General features: G+C 42.4%; 4 protein-coding genes across 4 annotated transcripts; 3 read left to right on the plus strand and 1 right to left on the minus strand.

Moving 5' to 3' along the window:
* The first annotated feature begins 1,192 nt into the window (after window positions 1-1,192).
* Window positions 1,193-3,930, plus strand: atg12 (ATG12 autophagy related 12 homolog). The gene is made up of 4 exons (XM_084472010.1): window positions 1,193-1,318; window positions 1,719-1,855; window positions 1,972-2,034; window positions 3,705-3,930. The coding sequence occupies exons 1-4, from the start codon at window positions 1,213-1,215 to the stop codon at window positions 3,762-3,764; spliced, it is 366 nt and encodes a 121-aa protein (XP_084328136.1). The 5' UTR covers window positions 1,193-1,212; the 3' UTR covers window positions 3,765-3,930.
* Window positions 3,931-6,281: 2,351 nt separating this feature from the next.
* LOC311351842 (germ cell-specific gene 1-like protein) lies at window positions 6,282-9,879 on the plus strand (the record flags this gene model as incomplete). The annotated part of the gene is made up of 6 exons (XM_084471994.1): window positions 6,282-6,477; window positions 7,481-7,663; window positions 7,971-8,018; window positions 8,247-8,399; window positions 8,584-8,695; window positions 9,501-9,879. 6 exons carry the CDS (start codon window positions 6,282-6,284, stop codon window positions 9,877-9,879), a joined length of 1,071 nt encoding a protein of 356 aa, XP_084328120.1.
* Window positions 9,880-11,797: 1,918 nt separating this feature from the next.
* Window positions 11,798-14,761, minus strand: rcvrn2 (recoverin 2; the record flags this gene model as incomplete). The annotated part of the gene is made up of 3 exons (XM_084472006.1): window positions 11,798-11,886; window positions 12,317-12,428; window positions 14,381-14,761. 3 exons carry the CDS (start codon window positions 14,759-14,761, stop codon window positions 11,798-11,800), a joined length of 582 nt encoding a protein of 193 aa, XP_084328132.1.
* A 4,641-nt stretch (window positions 14,762-19,402) lies between these two features.
* LOC311351855 (uncharacterized protein) lies at window positions 19,403-19,843 on the plus strand (the record flags this gene model as incomplete). The annotated part of the gene is made up of 1 exon (XM_084472007.1): window positions 19,403-19,843. One exon carries the CDS (start codon window positions 19,403-19,405, stop codon window positions 19,841-19,843), a length of 441 nt encoding a protein of 146 aa, XP_084328133.1.
* Between the last annotated feature and the right edge of the window lie 1,961 nt (window positions 19,844-21,804).

Raw genomic sequence — 21,804 nt, forward strand, 5'->3', positions numbered from 1 at the left:
CTCCTGGCCCTGCCTCTGACTTCCTGACCACGCCTCTTAGAACTTGAGATGAATGTTTTTGGTGGGGCAGTACAATGCTTGGAACAGCAAAAAAATAAGAAACAGTTCCTTCTTCATTCTTCCTTCTTTTCTGGTTTCAACAGAAGAAAAAAAAGGTTGACTCATTCAAATGTAGTTTGACAAGGTTAATACATTGGAGGATTGTTTTATTAGATATTAGAATGGTAATCTGATTACTTCAATGACCTTATCCAATGAGACATACAAGAATGTGACCTGGTTAAAGGGTGCAGACATTAAACCTTGCTAAGGAAAAAAAAGACATGTGAACAACAAAGAAACAAAACAAACAACAAAACAACATCAACATAAATCCTATGCAATTCAGTGAAATAAACAAAGCGCTAAAGATGTAACGTTATTAGCAATAGTGCAGAGCAGTTCAGCACAAACATTAATTCCTATTTGGTGATACTACACCGTGTGCAGTTGTAATGCAACAGCATAAGAACTGTTGGTCGCTCTAGTCTCTACAGAGCAGGGAAAGGCCAGCAGCCTACTGTCATTGTCTTCACTTGCTTAGGCCAGACACGTAGAAATGTATAGGCCTTGGATGAGCTGTAACAGGAGCAAAACAAACCCTAGCTGCAAAATATATGTAGAAATGGAAAAAACATAAACCATGCATGTAGGTATACGTGCTGGAGGATAGCGCCCTACACCATATGAACCCCCGTTCCCTTCTCTAGCAGGTCCAATCTTGTGCACATTGGGGATTGTTACTACGATAAGAAATACAATCTGAGTGACCTAATGTTTATGCCATGGGTAGATTAATAAGTGGTAAATATAGATAGTTTTATAATTTTTTTGTTATTCATTTGTTACTCAATACATGTTATTCATTTGGTTATTTAGTTCAATTTAACTCTAATTTATTAAGAAATAAGAGTTAAAAGCTCTCCTTAGTTGCACCCACTCTTTCCATAGCTAGAAACGTTTTCAGAGCAAATCCCACCATAAACAGCTATTTAACAAGTATTATTTTCCCGAAAGGAAGAGGGCTATTTGAAGACTGGCAGTTGTGCGAACAAATAATACCCATCGTTTCTTTGACGGAATGACCAACTAGCGAATCATATTCTAGCACACAACATACACGGTGGGCGGGCCTTGTACAGCAGTAGTTCATTCTGGTTCAGACACCTGACGATGTCTGACAATGCCGAGTCCCCAACAGAGTCCCACAACGAGGAGCCTCCGGCCCCACAGGCGACCACTCCGGGGGACTCAGCCACATCTGACCAGAAGAAAAAAAGTATGGAAATATAAGTGCATGACATACAAAAGGGGAGCATTGTTTACACTGCCAGATGCTAAATGCTACATGTAGCTAGTTCCGCATATGCTAGCATTTTGTTTACGTGGATTACGTCTCTTATTTATGAGCTTCCTGCGATAAGATGTGCAGTGTCTAGCGAAAATAAGTGAGACAAACCCGTTTCCTAATGCTATTACATAATTGAGATTAAGAAACACATTCTATGTACGCTATTGGGCCTAGTGCTTGTGATTATGTTATGTCAGGTGGGCTACAGCATTCCTCTTAGGAAGCCCTTTCTCGAAATCAATCAGAGTTTGTTTGTAATGATCTGTTGTTGTAGTATGGATGCTACCTGTCGTTTTAATCCCCATAATGTATCTATCCCTTTCTTCAGTTGACGTGCTGTTGAAGGCAGTAGGAGACACACCCATAATGAAGACCAAGAAGTGGGCTATGGAGAAGGGGAGGACTATACAATCCCTTTCTGAGTTCATTGTAAAGTTCCTCAAACTTGACCCCAATGAACAGCTGGTGAGGACTCAATTGAATTCATCTCTCTGCCTATTCTCTAATGCCCAAATATGGTAAACATGGCTTTGTCTTTGTTTTTAATTCATAATATATTTCTCTTGCCGCACGCTTTTCAGTTCATTTATGTCAACCAATCGTTTTCTCCATCGCCTGACCAGGAAGTCGGCGTGCTATTCGAAGTGAGTACTGGAAATGGAACCGTTATTCATTCACATTGTTATTAGATATGTATCATTTGTTAGAATGCTCTCATACAATGCTTAGATAGTGCCAGTATCAGTTCCAGTGATGGATTCACACTGTATTGCATTCCAATATATTGTGAAGTAAAATCAGGCTGGATAAATCTTGAATGTGCTTACACATGTGGTTAACATTATTCCTGAGCAAAGCAAGCTAAATAAGGAATGCACAAAGCTCCTTAAGCAATGCTTAACCCACACACATTTGTATGGAAGACTCTGTTCAGGACAATTCGAATTCAAGTCAGAGACACTGGTGCTGTCCTATATTATTATTCACTGATAGTTATGTCCCTTTTAGCCTGACAAAATTCATTTTTCATTTGTATACATTTGGTATTCCATTGAATTGATCTCGAGACCGACCAGTTAAATATCAATGAGGAAAAAACAACTCCTCATGCCGGGAAGTCTTATACTATAATACAATAATTATAATTACATTATTATTGTTAGATCTTGGAAAGACCAGTAGGGGGTGCTGTATGTGAGCAAGTTTGACCTCAACTATCCCCATTTGAAAGTTGTCCACTTCCTTAAAGGCTGTATGATTTCATAGGTGTAAAGAGAGTGAGTAGAAGAGAGCAGAATCCCTCCCTCCCTATGTTTCTCTGCTAGTGAGAAGTGTTGTATCCACACACCTGTGGTGGAGCTATGATGATGCTGGAGCTATGATAATGCTGTGAGCGAATGTGATTGAGAGGCTAGATGGATTCCCGAACCAATCTTGGAAGGGTTAGCACTGTTAGTAGGGCTGGGCGATTCATCGAATTTTGATCGCAATTTCGATTTCAGAGTGAAACGATAACCAAACTAATATAATCGAGTTGAAACAATTATTATTCTTTTTTTAAATAGAAATTGCAGAACAGCTGGATTCATATCTGGACTTTATTTTCTATTTGACCATTTTGTGTATTTTTTTAAGGGGAAATTTCAAAGTTCTCATTTAAAAAGTGTCGTTTTTTTTTGGAGAGAAATTATGAATAAATGCATCATGTTTTCAAACTCAAAAATAATCGTTTGAATAATCGAGATTTCAATATTGACCAAAATAATTGTGATTATGATTTTTTCCATAATCGAGCAGCCCTAACTGTTAGTGCAGAAATTGACCAGGAGTGGCCTAATTTTGAAATCACCTTTATACAATGCCCAGGCTGCAGTCATCCAGTACAGATATTCTCTTTCACTCACTAATAGCTGATGGATGTCTATGGTGTTTCTAACAAATGACACAAATTATAGCTCTTGAATATAAACTACAGCACCCTTTTAGGGACTTAAATGAACCCATTTCAAACTTGTATAGATTGTTCAGACATTGACAGTTTATGGTTAAGATGATTCTGAATAGTAAAATGATAAGAGGGATATATGTTGAATCATACACATGTAATCACAACAGTGGCTACAGATAAATACATTTTAAGGTTCCACTTTTGAAGTGTAAATGCTTGGGTCTTGTTGTGAGTTAAATGTAAAGTAATATTTGTAAGATTTGGAACAACAGTTAATGTTCGTTAGGTTAGTTAATGTGTTAATACTGTGTAATTCTGTGTGTTTTTCACAAAAATATGTCTAATCTGTCCTGTTCTACTTTGCAGTGTTTTGGCAGTGATGGCAAGCTGGTTCTACATTATTGTAAATCCCAAGCCTGGGGTTAATGTTTTTAGTTGAACTCCATGTTGGTTCCTCATTTAACTTGTAACACTTTGTTAACCAAGGTATACATACTAGAAACGACAAATTATGAAGTGTTTTTTTCTTTCTTTGCCAATTTATTTCTGAGGTTGGTTGTTTTTTGTACATAACATTGTAAATAAATATTGTTACTATTTAAACCCAATGTCTTCTTCTCGTTCCTGTTTGTCGAATACTGATTTGGCACCCAAACACATTAACTTAAATCATTGGACTAGTGGGGATTTGGATTTGCACTGCGCTGGCACAGATTGGCGGGCAGAAGCATCAACAAGCAATGCTTCACTGTATAATTTCAGTTTCTTCAACTGCCAACCTGGAGAACAGAACGTAGTAGAGGTCTCATGCTCCTAGGTTACTTTCACTGGAGGTAAAGATATAGGAAGGGGAGAAGAGGTGAAGGGACAGAGCGGCACATCACCAGATGGACTAGGAGGGATTACATCATTCAGGAGAGGGATGGGACTTTAATTCCCAAGAAAGACTGAAAAGAGTTGAGCCGGACACCCTTTCGCAGTGTCCTCGGCGTCCTGACGTAGGACGATGTGCATCTAGAGAGGTAGTGGTCCCGGCTCAAGCTGATGGTGGAGTATGGAAGGAACAACAGCAAGTCTAGGATGAGGAGCAAGCCATGTTTCTACTGGAGGTGATGGAGGACTGGACATAAACGCTTTCTCAGTAAATCATTTTGCCATTTTGTATTGAGTACCCATGTTGGTTGGTGGCATAAAAAGCGAGGATTTCCTGCTGCTCACTGGAAAGGCTGCATGGCTTGAGACGTCTTTTTAAAAACAGGTAGGCACTTGTTTCTAAAGAGATTGACTACTGGTAATCAAATTACTTGCATTTTTAAGGATTGCACAGACACTTGCAACACCATAAAATAAAATATTTTGAAATATAATTTTAGGGTCTAAACTGGATTTCTTTCAGGGTTCAGTTATCTGATCTTTTGCAGGCAGTAAAGAGAAAAAAACACCAAAATAGAGCCTAGTCTCTGTCGCCATGTCACTTGTCACCTGTCATCAACATTTAAGTGTTTTGATATTTTTATACATGCAATTGAAACATGAATTTAAAATATATTTCAGCATACATCTGGCTTCTGCAATCAACTAGATTATCTGAATATATTTATTAATAAGGTGTAATTAATTAGGTAGTAAGCTAGTTTATCATGGTGAGTTAGTGGTCACTATGTAATTCTATGACTATCCTTCACATAGGATTCCATGTCCTGTCATGTCAATATGAATTCTAAACGTACACACTAAGCATCAACTAAGCAGCCTGTTTGTATGGCGTGTCATGCCATGCACATGAGCTGAGACCAAGGATCAACTTTCTACATTGTTCCACAGAGCTCAGTATAGCCGGTTAACCTATGGTCTTGTTGCATTTCAGGGGCTGGGGACGTGCAAGCCCTCGTATGACACAGAGAGAGAGAGGGACTGGACGGAGAAGGGTTTTAGCGTGGGTGTCACACGACAACACACCTAACACAAACGGACCAAAGCTGATTTACGGGGATTACTTGCAAAAATTTCATTTAGAATCGAGGCTTATCCATAATTTCATCAAAAAAAGTAATCTCTTGTTTATTACTGCCTCCATCTTGTCTACAACTTGAGGTTTTAGTCAAGGAGCCTCCGTAATGAGAGGCAGGGCCAGGCCAGCAGCTTTAATCTGGGAGAGCACGGATCTGAACCTAGGTCACTGGACAGTGTGCATTACTGATGCCCTGGAACGCCTCCTCACCAACATCCACCCACAGATGGAGGGGGCCGTCATGTGACCCGGGCCAAAATCATGACCCAGACCTCAAGAACAGCAGAACCCAACGCCTTCCTTTGGCGACCGCGCTGGTGGAGCTTTGTTTTACACAACTAATGAAGCAAAAGACTTGTGATTGATTAACATCTGTTGAATTAACGGCACAAACGACAGATATTAGCTAGCTTGACTGGGTGGCTGAGAGGATGTTGCGGTCCAGGAATGGTTGGCCACATCGTCGCCATGGTGACCCTTGACAGGATCAAAGAGTAAAGCTCTGCATACAGCATATGCCCTCACATCCTGCTGCCTTCCCCCATGCAGGATCACCCTGCACGCACAGTCCTCCCTGTGTGTTCATGCCTCTGCTCCATCCGTCTCTAGGCCACATATGTTAGAACTTGACCTATTCTTATCCCGTCTTCCTGGCTTTTAATCCCTACTGCGTCCAATGTGAACTGTTATATCATCTCGGTGCCCTCATATCATCTCTGCATCTTCTTATTTAGTTTAGACCCAAACCTGCTTACACAGCGTAGTCTCAACACATCCTCATCCCCCCTGCTCGCTTAGCTGGACTCTCAGACCCTCATTTCTTTCTGTCTTTCCCCTTTTGCCCCAATCCTTCATTCTGCATCCCCCCCCTCCCCCCCCCCCCCCCCCCCACTGCCAACCGCCTGCCCCCCTAACCCCAGCGGTGCGCGGCCATGCTAGAGGGCATGTCACGTCGCTCCCGTTCCCTGCTCTCCCTGTCCCTCACCACCCTGGCTCTGGTGTTCTCCATCCTGGCCCTCTGCACCTCCTACTGGGCCGAGGGCACCCACAAGGTGGTGAAGCCCCTCTGCCTGTCGCCCGTCAAGATGAAGAACTGCGGGCAGAACAACAGTGAGGCGTACACCACAGGTAAGACAACGGGTGTGGACGCGTGGGACGTCCCCAACAACGGCAGAGAAATGCGGGCGTCGTTAGGGAAATGCTACGTGCTGCACACATGCATGTGCACACTCATTTAAACACACACAGAGACACACACACACGCACATGCACGCATGCACCTGCACACACACACACACACACACACACACATACACATCAGATTCACTCTGCTGCTGTGAATTCTAGAAAATACTTCAAGAATTCTCTTTGGGGAACTTTGTTGAATAATTCGATGGAATAGGTCAAATGATGGATCAGGACAATGATATGATTATATCCCTCTTGGGTCAAGGGTTAATCTAAAAAACATTGACCTTTTACTTTAGAGGACCGACAAGGTCAATGTGCATAAGCCTCAGAGATTGAAACGTTTTGGATTGAAGTGGACCTAATGTATTGCACCTAATATGTGCAAATAAATACCTGGAACTAATCTGTCCAGGTGGATGGTGTTCTGACACGTTTTGTTGCCTTTGGGCTTAATCCAGACTATTTCACCATAAAGGAATTATCTAGGATACTGATAGGTGCTTAGTTTGTGTACTCGACTTCCAAATAATGAAGACTTACCCTCATGTGACTCTGAAAGAGGGCAGCATGTCACTTTTCACACAGTAGTGGGGCTTTGGGAAATAAAGCAGAGCTCTCTATTTGGTCCCTCCCTCCAGGCCTTCTAAAGCAGGTGTTATGTCTGATCAGACATTCCAGGTTCTCCCAGCCATCTATAACGTGTTAGGGTGAAATGAGGTTGGAGAGAAAGTTTGTTATACTCTCAGATCACAAGTTATGTAAGAAATAAATTGTAAGTAGGTGTTGGAATACTTGCAGATTATCTACTTTTAAAAAGGTCTTCACAGCACAGACTTTATTTAAAGTTGTATTTCGACAAAATCAGAAACGTTTAACAGAGCAGCATGCCTTTGATTGTCACATGAGCCGTTCTCCGGTCTTCTTCTGTGCTGTCTTCCAGAGAGCCCCACCCAGAACCCTTTCAACCGCACCATGTCTCCGGCGCGGAGGGACGAGCTGTCCAAGATCCGGCAGAGGCAGCTGGCCAACGCCGTGCACTACATCTGGGAGACGGGCGAGGACAAGTACGCCTTCAGATACTTCCACACAGGCTTCTGGGAAAGCTGTGAGAAACACAGCGATGGTGAGACCCCAGGTCCTACCGGTGTGTGTGTGTGTGTGTGTGTGTGTGTGTGTGTGTGTGTGTGTGTGTGTGTGGGTGTGTGTGTGTGTGTGTGTGTGTGTGTGTGGTATGGGTGTGAGGATGCACATGCCGATAGATGTAAATGAAAACACATATCCACACACACATACACATGCAGACGCAATCAGATATATGATTTTATTCAGGGTTTCAGATATTTTTCTGATAATAATTCAGATCATTTTCAGATTGACAGAAATATTTGATTTCTGATTTCATTAACTGTTCACATCACATTTGTGAACAGGAGAGAAGTGCCGTAGCTTCATAGAGTTAACCCCCGGGGAAACACAAGGTCAGTTCATATGCAACATTAATATTATACGTTTAAATACTTGTATACTCAATAAACCGAGCGCTCTTATTGTAACGTATGCGTGACTGTTTGTGTGTGTGTGTGTGTGTGTGTGTGTGTGTGTGTGCATGTGTGTGTGTTTATGTGTATGTGTATGTGTGTGTGTGTGTGTGTGTGTGTGTGTGTGTGTGTGTTCCGGGCTGGCCCATGCGGTGGCGTGTGCTGCAGGTGTGCTGTGGCTGTCGGTCATCTCAGAGTTCACCTACATCGGCCTGCTGGGGATGGGCTTCCTGCTGATGTGGCTGGAGCTGCTGTGCTCCCACAAGGAGATGCACGCACTCAAGATCAACGCCTACGCGGCCATTTGTACCGTGCTCTCAGGTAGGACGTACAGCAGTCGTGAAAAGGTGTTTTAAGTAGATGTAGTGTGTTTGTGTTATATTTCCTTCAGCCATTCCCACTCTGAACTTCATTATTTCTCCTTCCCAAGAACCACACACAAGTGAAGTTCTCTCTCTTCCTCTCTTCCATCATTGTCCGCTTATCGAATGCCCTGGTGTCGCAGGTCTGATGGGGATGGTGGCTCACATGATGTTCACCACCGTGTTCCAGATGACCGTCATTGTGGGCCCCAAGGACTGGAGGCCCCAGACCTGGGACTACGGCTGGTCGTTTGCGTAGGCTTCCAAACAACAACAGCATTAGCAATGACAGCATTCTTACAGCATTCACACTTCACTTCCAACATACAGAGAATAACACACTCACTACATTTAAGCAATAGATCACAACAGGCTGTGGTATGTGCTCATTATGTGGTATAATGAGCACATTTCACTGACTGAAGTGATCTATTGCTTTTATAAAATGGTTACATAAGTATGTCGAAATGAAAGTCATAGACACCCTCAATTTTGAAAAAGCGAGAAAGTCGGAAAAGCATTTTTTTTAACGAATACAAAAATGTAGTCCTTCCTGGCTGCCTGCAAAGTGAGCGGCGGTTGCTATGCAACACACTGTAGCATCCTTCAGAGAGAAGGCTAGAGACGGTAGCTTGGTTCGCCAGAAATTTAGCCTACTATTGAGCAGTTCACTCACCGTGTGCCTATTGCTTTACAACATTTCCACCCTCTCCATCAATCAACATATTTTTAGGCTTCAGTGAACTATATACCGTCATTTATATATAAATAAACAACAGTTCAAGTTAGGCGCGGAGTGATACGGAACTCCGTAAACTGAATGGGCGTCATAGCTGTGTGTATACGCTCATTATACAACAGTTAGGAACCAATCAGATCGCTTGATTTAAGCCACCCGTTTTATAACATCTAATAACCTACACCATCTCCATATATTACCAACACCATTTTATCTCTGCTATGTCCACGTGTTTAGACCACCTAAATCTTCTTCTTCTTTTCTTCTTCTTCTTCTTTCTCTTATTCCTCTTCTCCTCCTCCTCCTCCTCCTCCTGCCTAGTCTGGCGTGGGTGTCCTTCAGCTGCTGCATGGGCGCGGCGGTGGTCACGCTCAACTCCTACACCAAGACCATCATCGAGATGCGCCGCCGACAGCGCCTCCGCCTGGAGGAGGCCCGAGCGGTGGCCTGCGCACCCGCCTACGACGAGGTGGTCCCCGGGGGCGGGCTCTATTCGGTCAGCGGCCTGCTGCAGTGTCCCGGGGGGATGATGGACGTGGCCTGGGCCCCCGACGGCACGGTGGTGGGGGTGGGCAACGGGGACGCCATGCCCACCCTGGTGCTGGTGGGCGGCTGCGGGACCGAGGGATGCGAGGACTGCGAGAGGGAGATGGATATGATGGAGGGGGCGGACATGGACAGGGTGGATTCGCCCTGTTAGAAGACGGATCGCTCGCTGTTTTTTGCAGAGGCCGCCAGCAGAGGCGCACTGCAGATGGCGGTACAGATAAACTTGGTTTTTCCATGAGGATTTTTCACGTGAACGGACGCTGACCAAACACATCAACGATGTGCAATGTGTAATCTTCTGTACATGCGGGGGTCACACGCATCGCTTGCATTACTCAGCGTTATTCATTAGTGCCAAATACTGGTGGAGGAGATCAGGTCTCTCTCTATGACAGTATATGCTAAGTTGATGATATATTATTTTATATATGGCACTTGCGTTTATATGCTTGGCTCACATTGGACTTCTTGGTAAGAATTGACTTCCTGAAAAAAAGAGCAGAACTTTCAATTTGTGTCAATCATTCAATCTCTTCTAGGAGACATTCAAGGTTTGTTATGGCCCTATGTCTGTTGTCATTCATTTGACAACAGACATAGGGCAGTAAGTTTTTTGTACTGGCGCTCTCTCAGTCCTGGGTGTAGATGCAGGTGACTCTGCGGTGACCTAGCATCCCTGTCTATGATCTCATTCATATTAATTTAATCTTGTGGAAGTGGACTCTATAATAGAGGAGAAGTACACATACTCTGTCTACAGATATCCTGACTCAATCCTAAGATAGAAACACAGAGATGGAAAGATTATGGAGATTTGAAAAAGTCTGCTCTCTGATGTTAAAGCAGAAGATTATGATGGTAATCCCGAGTTGGATGGGGAGAAGTTGGAATAGACAGACCAGAGACTGAGGGCAGGAGTTGATGGGGGCAGGGCGGAATGAGCATTCTGCACGGAAGCAGTTTTGTAAGAAATGGGCAGTAGAGAGGGAAATGTTGTCATGCGTGAATCTGAAATGTATACTTTTGCACTTTGCTTGAACACGATCTTGTTGAAATGTTGTAGGCAAACTCAAGTGAACTCGTGGGCACGTGCAATACACCTGCTTACGGGCTCAAAAGTTTGATTGTTTTTTATCTTAAATTTTAATATAAACTTAACTTGCCCATGGCCCAGTTCTTTCAAATGATGGACTTTTTTTATATTTGGGTGGGTGTCCAAATTAATCCTGGATTTTCTGTCCATGACAAATACAATTGAAAGCATGAGACTTCATGTGTCATCTACTCAATTGGATTTTTATCACCCAACTTATTTCGTTTTTTCTAGGTCAATGCTTAACTTTGTTCTCTGGTAGAAAAACACATAATGAAATCTGAGAAAAAAAGATTTATTAAGTGTACAATTTGGAGAATACAGTACCTTGGTCAAAAACAGTATTCAGTATGACCAGCACAAATCTTTAGATTTTTGGTTTTAACTTTCGATATAATTACTCAAAACGGTTGTTATTCCTAAAAAACACATAATTTCCATATCTTACCAAAAACATTTAATCTACACTCTGTCTGGGCAATAAGTGTATTCATAGTAGACAATATACACAAGATTTATTATTACATTTTCACTATTTTGATATTGGTTACTTTCTAGCCAAAATGTCCTTTTGGCCATTATCCCAAAGTACCCTTACCCAAAATCCCATATCCACACATATTATTCTAGTTGCAATAAATACAAATCTGTAATATTATTTCAGTGTACAAATGTTTCATTCATTATTATTCAATGTTAATAACAATAATTATTTTAATATTTCCAAGTCAATTGATCATCAAATAAACCTTTAATTAATCAAAGAGTACAGTGCGAAGACACTGCAGAAGAATAGTATTTACATAGTCTTAAAGAGGGGAGGCTAGGGGTTTATGAAAAACTCATGCCAAAAACCAAAGAAGACATTCTAACTGGGAGTAGAAAGAGAGAGAGAGAGAGAGAGAGAGAGAGAGAGAGAGAGAGAGAGAGAGAGAGAGAGAGAGAGAGAGAGAGAGAGAGAGAGAGAGACATGTATTTACTCCTTCACGGGCTCGTAGTGAATAAGACGCATAGCATTTTCATTGTCGATCACCCCTTTGATAAACTCGCCTTCTGCCAATCGTTCTGATAGGAGAAAAAGAAAAGAGAAAGATGATAAGGAGGTGGGAGTAACACATCATCAATTCTTGATACCCAAGAATAAACAGTAACGCGTGGTATTGTCTTTCACACACATGTGGGGCTTAGTTAAGGATTTCCCCTTGCTACTGTTTGTTATGCTCAATATAAAACTCCATGACTAGCAATGCTGTAACAGGATTGAGCTGCCCAGGTCAATACAATGCTTGCACGGTCTTAAGCCATGGATCAGACACCACAACAGAACACATGGCTGTGACAGGCTGTGCACCCAGCTGCTGAGACAGGGCAATGAGAGGTTCCCCCTCCTCTCTCCCACTCACTTTCACGTGAGACAACGTGAGCTCTGCTGAACTCCAAGCAGCAGAATGCCGTGTGTTTACCGTGTGTGCGGAGTGTGTGGGATCCAGCTTACCATTGTCTTTCTTCTCGAAGAAAGACCACAGCTTGTCGGCTCTTCTCTCGGCTGAGTTCTCGTCTCCGGGGAGCTTGTCCAGGTCCTCCTTGGGGATCAGCTTAAAAATGGCCTGGGTGGCGGGGGGGGGGGGGGGGGGGGGGGGGGGGGGGTTGGACGAATGTTAATTCTGCACATTTGCCTGGATGTAAACGTTTACAGACACATTTAGTAAAAAATGTTTTCCAGAATGAGTGGAGTAGTGGAGAAGTGGAGGAGTGTAATCAAAGCATGTAATCAATATATTATAATTATTATTATCACTATTATATTCAAATATCATGCTTTATACCATACAATAATGCTATTATGGCAAAATGAACCACAATAGTTAGAGCAAATGCAATAGTCCATATAAGTGGTAGAGATCTTTAGAATATATGGAGCAGGCTCGCAACATACAGGATGTGGACTACAAGGCAGTCTGCTGTATGAGAATAGACACACTATAGAGTCCAATAGAGTCCAGCCTGTGTGTGACAGGCACCGTGACACTACTTCTACATCTACGTCAGACATCAGAGGGCCCTCACTTCACAACTGCAGCAGTGAAGAAGAACTCAAACAATCCACATCATCTCTTGAAGGTATTAAGTCTCCACACAATATAACATATCATAACCAAGATTATTTAACCGAAGGGGGCTTCTCACAGTGTTTTTTCCTTTTAAAGATAATCTATCCTTATTATGTGTGTTTATGTGTCTGTTGATCCAACATTGCCAGTCCATACTGTTGTTTTCCCTCCCCAGAGGGATTGCCCGAAGCCACTTAGCATCGTAACATATGTATGTGGCAGCCGCTTCACTTCCACGGGTCAGGCCTTCTCAGTGTGTGTCCCACATACAGAGGGGGAAAGAGTCCTCTGGAACATTTAAGACACCTAGATTAACATGGATTAGTGCCAAGACTCAGACCACAGGCCAAAGTGCAAGATGTGATTTTTCTACGCCTCCATCCTGCTCGGCCCGCCTCAGCTGCCGCTGCCTCAAGGAGGTTTGGTTGTAGTGCAGTATTCTAGTTTTTTTGTGAATATGCCCACGTGTATTCACGTGTGCATTTTAATGCAAACATTTTGAATTGATTAGGAATTCCAAATTCATGATCAGATTCATTTTCTGATCTTGTTATGATTTTTGACATACTTGACATTTTACATTGGTGGTCACATTGAAGAATGTGGAGGCTTTTTGTTGTCCAGTGGGTCAAACTGGTATTTATGTAGGCTAACTTGGAGGTATCTTCCAACATTGTACATGTATTTCATGCTATTTGAGTCTTGCGTTATTTCTGGGATTTGAACCTCCATTTGGATTGCTATAAAAGATAATACCTATTTGAGCTCATAACATCTTTAACTATATATATATATATATCTGTATAACTGGAAATCACAATGTAGATTTAATGGTGCAAGATACTCTTTTACTGAAGTAATGTGGATTACGTAAACAGAAAACAGACTGCTGGACTAAGCATTGCTTGAGCACAGAATTGCTTATATCTGAGTGTTAAACCTGTAATCGCATAGATTATCTGGATTGTGAGGCTCAAATAGGGTGACTAATTAGCCTAAAATATTTAGAAGGCTGGACTTTTTCCAAGAATGTGACCATTCTATATATTTTCCAGGAACGAAAATAAAACCAAGCATTGTAAGTATTATGAGGTAAACTAATGGACCACTAAACAGGATAAAGGCCACTAGGTAATCCATAGAGTTCAGCCTTTAGTCTTCAAAGCAACAGGATCTACTATTGACGACGGTTGCATAGGGATTCCCTTAATCTTGAAACTATTTTAAAAAAGTCCTTGTATGTTACCCTCTACTACTCTCCTAGATGAGATATTGAGATGTATAAAACCTGCTTGAAGCACTAGGATCAGCGGTCATCCACCATCCACCATCCCATCCGTCATCTATGTCCCCGTCACAAAAAAATACCATGCATCGATAAGCATTGATCATGACTACGATATCACCTTGCACGCCACACACCACGACCCAGACCTCCTCCCTCTCACCTGGCAGATCTCCGTCACCTCTGTCTTCGTGATGTAGCCGTTCTTGTCCACGTCGAACAGCGAGAAGGCCCACTCCAGCTTGCGCGTGGTCTTGCCCGTGGAGGTCATGTGCAGCGCGATGATGTACTCCTTGAAGTCCAGCGTGCCATCGTCGTTGGTGTCGAACGAGCGGAAGACGTGCTGGGCGTAGCTGGTGGCGTCGCTCTCCGGGAAGAAGCGGGAGTAGATCTGCTCAAACTCCTCGGGGCTGATGCGGCCCGTGGGACACTGCTTCTGGAAGTTCTCGTACCACTGGCAGATCTCGTTCTCCGTGAACTTGGTGTTGAGCTTCAGGTCCTCCAGGATCTCCTTGGAGATCGCGCTGCTGGTGGCGTTTCCCATCTTACTGGATTAGATTGTTTTTAGGAATGTCCCCCCCCCCTTTGAGCTGCTGCCCCACTGGTTCTTAGTCCTGGTCCCTGTCCTGGTCCCTGCTGTGCTCGTCTTTGGGGTCTTCCTTGACAGGTCAGATCTGCAGATGCCCTTTGTACGCGCACGTCGTGTATTCTCTTCCAAGGAGAAAGGCGAATTTTTGCTCAGAGGTTGGGCCTCTCTGATTATTTCTCCAAGGCGCAAAGCAAAGGGAAAAGAACAACAAAGTCTAGTGAGATAAAACAGTAAATGCTCAAGAGATCTTACTATACACCGTACGGTGGTGCAGGCCCAATGAGTCCATATAAGCACCATACAAGTAATGTAAGTCACCTACCTATTCGATGTGTTGATGTGTGTCAGAGACCGACTGTTGACTGACTGGCCGATGGGAGAGGATGAGGATGAAGACTTAGTCTCCTACCATAGATGCCTGGGTTAATTATGTTAACACAGGATTTAAGGTGGCTGAGCTTCTGAGAGAAATGAGCCCTGCGGCCTATGTCGTCTCTACTGCCTCTCGCAGTTTGCTGAGATAGTAGCTGGCTGATGTATTGATGCCGTTCAGGTCCAATGTGTTTTTTAGCCTTTGTTATTAAACTGTTATTTCGTCAGCACCTTTAGGTAGCCAAATAGGATGGGGGGCTGATGAGGGACAAGAGTTTCATGTGGCACTAAATGGTGGGATGAGGGTATAGTGAACGTGGGCCTCATGTGGAACAGCAATTAAACAAAGTGACTCTACTAGTGGATAAGAACCCCTGTTGTGAAGCTCAGGATTGTTTCAATGTGGGGTTACATAACCTCTGGATTAGTTTAGATCACATTACATTAAATAAATCCTTCTCTTTTATTTTTAAATGTTTTTAATACTGTTCCAAGTGTGGTGGAGAAGATTATGGAAAGAAGAGGTAAGAAGACCATGCAGGGAGAGAATAGTCTAGCATTGTGCTAAGAGTCTTGAGGGGGCTTAGTTTACAATTGACTTATTCTGAACTACCATCTGCACAGGAGAATTACAGCATGGCCCATGTGACCTGCCCAAGCCGAGCCCCACTCTTCACCTCTAAACCTCTCTGATTAGGGCTCCCACCACCCACCACCTCCTACACACACACACACACACACACACACACACACACACGCACACACACACACACACACACACACACACACACACACACACACACACACACACAGACAAGAGAAGAAAGACATACTCTTTTGAGTTGATGGAAAAAGTGCAGGGAAGGCCAAGGGGAGGGACATACAAGCCTTGCCAACGCGTCAACATAGAAAGAGCAGGAAGGAGAAGGAGGAGGAGGAAGCCACTGCAACATCTTGTTAGAAAGATAAACTGACCACTGATAGACATTTCCAGGGAGGCAGCCCAGCATAGCCAGGAATGTAGTTGGTGTGTGTTTGTGTGTGTGTTTTTGTGTGTGTTTGAGTGTGTGTGTGTGTGTGTGTGTGTGTGTGTGTGTGTGTGTCTAATATGCAAACACATTATTATATTATATTTGATAGAAGTAACTTTATTCATCCCCGAAAACAGAACCTATCCATCTATCCATTTATGTATCTATAAATTCTATTCAATTTTATTTGTATAGCCCTTAATCACCATTACTGTCTCAAATGGCTTAAAGGTCCCATGACATGCCACCAGGTGTGATTAGCCGTTACAAGCCGTTTTGAAAAATCTGTCTGTTATAACATCACAGGTGGGCGTGTCCACCCAGATGTGTGCTGGATAGGTCTACCAGCTTACCCAGTGGACTGTAATAAACGTTGCTCATCTATCTCACATCGTCACACATCTAGGTGGACACGTCCACCTGTGATGTCGGCTTGTAAAAAAAAAACGGCTTGTAACAGCTAATCACACCACACCTGGTGGCTCAGGTCTCATGAGACCTTTAACAGGCCAAATATTTATGACATCCCCCCTGACCCAAGCCCCCAAAAGGGCAAGAAAAAACTTTCCTAATCAGCAAGGAATACATTTTGAGGAGAAACGCAGAGTGGGGGATCCCTCCTTCCAGGGATGGTCAGGAGTCCAGTGGGTGCCATAATTGACATGCATACATACATACATACATACATACATACATACAGGCAAAACATATTAAATCGATGATGGGGTACTGGCTGGTTAACCATAAGGAGAGTCCAGGCATCCAGTCGCAGTCGCTGCAACGCGCTAGAACAGACAGAATGTATCTATGTATCTATGTATATCTATCTATCTATCTATCTATCTATTTATCTATCTATCTATCTATATTATTGATGTATTTTGGTTCAGAGTTGAGCTTTCCTTGGTGTTGAGCTTTTGAGAGGCAGTCCCAAGTATTCATCTTTAGTGGTCAGGAATAAGGCTAGCATTGTGTAAATATCACAGACATAGTTTGGCTTCTCTTCTTTAGTGAACCATCCGTCTGCTTAGTCCTTTCCTCAAGTAAGATGAAAACAACATTAACTTTCTGGTTTGAATTTGTGTTTTAATAGTCAGAACACAAATATTGATTAGAAGGTTAAATCCTTGTTTACAATGTGCTACAAACACAGCTAAAATACTTAACAATAAAGGATGACTCTCATGTGATGGAGGATATTATAAACTTAATTTTATTGCTGTAAATGTTTATATGAAATGTGTTTGTTTGCAACACAATCTGTCCAATATAGTGGCCAAAGTCACTTCCCCAGCCTTGTAATGTGGAGAAGTAAAGAATGTAAATTATAAACGTATATAGACGTATATTCTATTCCTAAATGATTATTCCATAAACATATATGTTCCTCTGTGGGATTTTCTTCCCTCTATAAATATTCACCCAGCGAGTCCATCTATTGGATTACGGATGCCCCACCTTTCTCGCCTTGTGTCCAACTGAGCCAATTACCATGAACATTATCCCTGTGACACCTGTGTGCAGGAGCACACAGGCACACCCCCTCCCCTCCCCAACGGACTAGCCTTGACATCCGACCTATGGCCTGGGCTGCTCTTAAAGGCCAAGCTGCTGCTGCTACTGCTGGGGGATCTGCTCTTCCGATGTTGACCGTGTTGAGGGTGTGGAACAGGTGGTGATGAGGCTGATTCTAGATCTGTTTCTGAAGCTCCATCCTATGTAGAGCATGCAGAGATCTGATAGACTGCCGGCCGGCAGATATGTCTTAAAAGATAAAGCTTGAAGACCAAAGAGCATTCAGCAGATAAAGTGCATATAGAATGTGTACATAAATAGACATTAGAGCTGTTATGAAGAACAAAAGCATAAAACAACCAATTTCAAACATGACAAATGTTGCACGATGATGCGACAAGGTTGGCCTATTAATATCCTGAATGTAAACATATATATGTAAATATACAAATAGTTGTCATATACAGGTGTGAGGCGGGAGTCCCCAACAACCGTTCCAGTGACATAAGTCAATAATAAGTGTAGCCTATACTAGCTAACTGTAGTAGCAGTGCTTGTGTCATAGCACCACCAGTATGTCAGACTGCTCCGCCTAGCTGCTCATCTGTGATGTTTGCTGGGAATACGTGCGGACCAACCTCCCCCTCACCCCATCCTTACAGGAACATGTTGGCTGTATCCTCCACCTCTCCACCTCTGTGATAGGCCTAAGGACATAAACATAATTCAGGATTTTATAGTTTCTGATTGTCATGGTAACGGCAGTGGCTGCGTGTTCAGTATAATTCAAATTGTTATGCAGAGTGTTTGCTTATGGCATGGAGACGGCGAGGCAATAGGAATAAAAAGATGTTTGGGAAAATAAGAAATCATCCATTCTGCACCTAAACAATTCCTCTGGGAGTTAAAGATAACAAGTAATGAGCAGGAGAGGAAGGGAGTGCGCTTAGATAAATGCCAGCTAATGGTTCATAATGGGTCATAATGACAGACAAGCCCTTCCTATTCAATGCATGAGCCGGGTGGAACAAACAAATGATAACAACAATCATAACAACGGTCCGCCATCTTGCAGGCCCTTAAGGTGGTGATGCAACGTGACAAAGTAGCAGGCAACCAGTCCTCCTCACTCCTCTATACTGACCACTGGCAAGGGGAGAGACACAACAGCACAATAAGGACCTGACTGATATGAAATATTAACTGGATCTTTATGAATTATACATAGGCATTTATCTGGTCATATCCCTTTCCCCTCAATACGGGGCTGAGACTAAGGTAGGTGTTCTCATAACCTTTCCGTTTATAATATTAAAGTAAAATAGATTGGAGCTCATATTTTGTTGTATCAGATAATTTATATTAACTAGATATTATAACTACATATATATATATAGATATTATAACTAACATACTGTAGTTGTATATAGGGAGTTAGTGTTTCCTGTTTGCGGTTAATAGTACATTTCATCTTCGTTAACTTGTCCTCACTCTTAATTGGTTTTGATGAAGGCTATCTCCTTAATTATTTTTTTTTTTACTGCAATTGAACATCACATTCTAGGGTATTCTAATTCTGGCACCAGAGGAGAAGACCCAGGACCTGATAAGAGGGACACATAGCAACGAGCACCAGTGATTGGTCCCTGCAGGACCCCTGACACAAATAAAGCCCAACATGACATCTAAAATGGACGTCCTGGACCCTTCTACTTTGCCGTCCTCTGACGCTACAGGGGTAACCTATGACCATAAGTCACAGACAGTGACCTTACCAGGGGGAATCGTCTCTGTAGCAGGCGTTACCGTGGTGACTGGGGGTTCAGAGATGTCCTGGGGCTCCTGCATGATGGCGTTAGGCTTTTGGGGCACTCTCATTGGGGTTAGCGTACTGGGGCTAGGACTATGGGACCAGTCCAATCGGCCGCAGGGGATGACCTCAAATCTACTGGTGATTGGCTGCGTGATTCTGGCCATCAGTGTTGGGATGCTGGGCAACGTTGCCCTGTTTTACCTGCTGAGGAAGAGAAGGAGAGAGAGGACACGAGAGGAGAGGGAGGATGGGAAGGTGGTACTGGTGGAGGAGACCCGAAGAGTCATAAAAAAAGTTACTGTATGAGGTGAATGAATGGACGGACAGGATAATTAAAGAGTCCTTGTGCATGTGGATTTTTATCTTATTTTGATATTAATCATGTTATTATTCACAAATATTCACTAGCTCTTGGTGGGTAGGTCATATGCTTCTCATAATATGCCTTAAAATGTAAATAACAAGCAGATTTCAACACACGTCTGCCAAAGAAATAAAAACAAGCGACAGAGGGCAGTGTTTATATCGCCATCTACTGGACTGAGTATAGTGATACAAATAATTTGAAATAATTGGTCATTTGTAAATGTGCTAAATGATCTCGGTTGGCAGCCGGGAGGCCGTGCAGGTCTCCTCCATCTCCGGCCAAATACACAAGTGTCCACTCGGTGGACCAGATTCTGACCCCGTAGAAAATTCAACGTTATTCCACATCGCTTTTCCTGCTTGCTTTTCGTGCCTTTGGATGATGGGAAAACCCATTCAACTACAACTGTTTAATACTATTATAACGACCACGCATCAGCTAGGTTAGAAAAACGTGTACTATTACGTTTTCTTATACGCACATTTTGAGTAGACGAGGAGAAGAGGAGGATCGAAGTGGAGAAGAAACGAAAGGAGAAGACTGCAGTCCAGAGGGAGGAGAGATGCATATGAAGAGGTCTGCTGTCAATCAAACTCACGGATTTGGTGTGAGACAAGAAGTCAATAAGGCCCAGTCCCAGGAAACATCTACACATTTTCATTTGCATTAGGCCTATATTGTATCTTAAAACTATTTCTTATTTATTTGTAATTTGTACTATTATAGCCTACTACTGTTTTGTATATAATGTTATATTTTATTTCTCATTTTGTGCTTTGGCAATGTTAATGAACGTTTTTCATGCCAATAAAGTCCTTAGAAAATTGATTCTTGAGACTCTTGAAAGATTAAGGAAGGCTGAATGACAACCAGACCGAGTCTTTTTAAGCAAGTGTTAGTGAAAGTGATAGTTACATTATAAATATTTCTGTGCAGTACATTGACGGTATAATGGTGCTGATATGATATAGTAATATACGTTGGATAACTTTGAACGTGGGCAGCAATAACAGTAGGTAGTAGCCTACATATAATAATAATAATAATAATAATAATAATAATAATAATAATAATAATAATAATAGTAGTATTACTAGTAGTAATAGTCGTCATTTAATAGTAAGAATATAAATAGTGCAGTTGTTCTATGATATGAATATATTAAGTAGGCCTACATTATGGACATGATATGAACAGCATCGACAGTGGTATTAATATGAAGACATATGGGTGAGGTATGTGTAGTAGGGACGGTAGTATAAACATGAAAATATTAGATGAGATACACACAGTAGCTAATATAAAAATGTCTCGTTTCTGGTTGCTTCATAAAGTAGAACTTCAATTTGTTTTGATATATTCCATTGAAAAAAAACATCCTGGAGTCATTGTTTTGTTATTGTGAATACAAAGTAAACATTACAGATGATTCATTCAAGACATCTCTCAATAGGCCTCGAAAGTAGGCCTACGAGACAGAGGTAAGTCACTAATTAGAAATATCTAGAGGCAAAATAACGTTATTATAACATGTAATAAGGAGTCAGCCAATAAGTAGCCAAGTTCATTCTCGACTTTGAGTTTTTGTTTTGGAAATAAATGGACAAGCGCACATTATTAATGCCTTTGCAGCTCTGTTCATGTCTTCGAAAATGCGTTTTTCCTCTGCAGAGACGGTTAAGATGCATTCAACCAGGTATACCAGTCATGGTCACAGGTTGATGGTATCTCTACGTTGCTCAGATCACCTGACATTACCGGGTTTAAATTGGTCACGTGTCATTCAGGAAACCTTTTGCGAAACCAAGTTGTCCATGCCCCGCCTTTACCTCACGTTGATTGGTCAAAGTTAAGAAGTACATGGCGCTGATTGGTGGGACAGATGACTCCTTGGATCATG

Source organism: Micromesistius poutassou (genome assembly GCF_964030765.1).
Source record: "Micromesistius poutassou genome assembly, chromosome: 8".
NCBI classification, from domain to species: domain Eukaryota; kingdom Metazoa; phylum Chordata; class Actinopteri; order Gadiformes; family Gadidae; genus Micromesistius; species Micromesistius poutassou.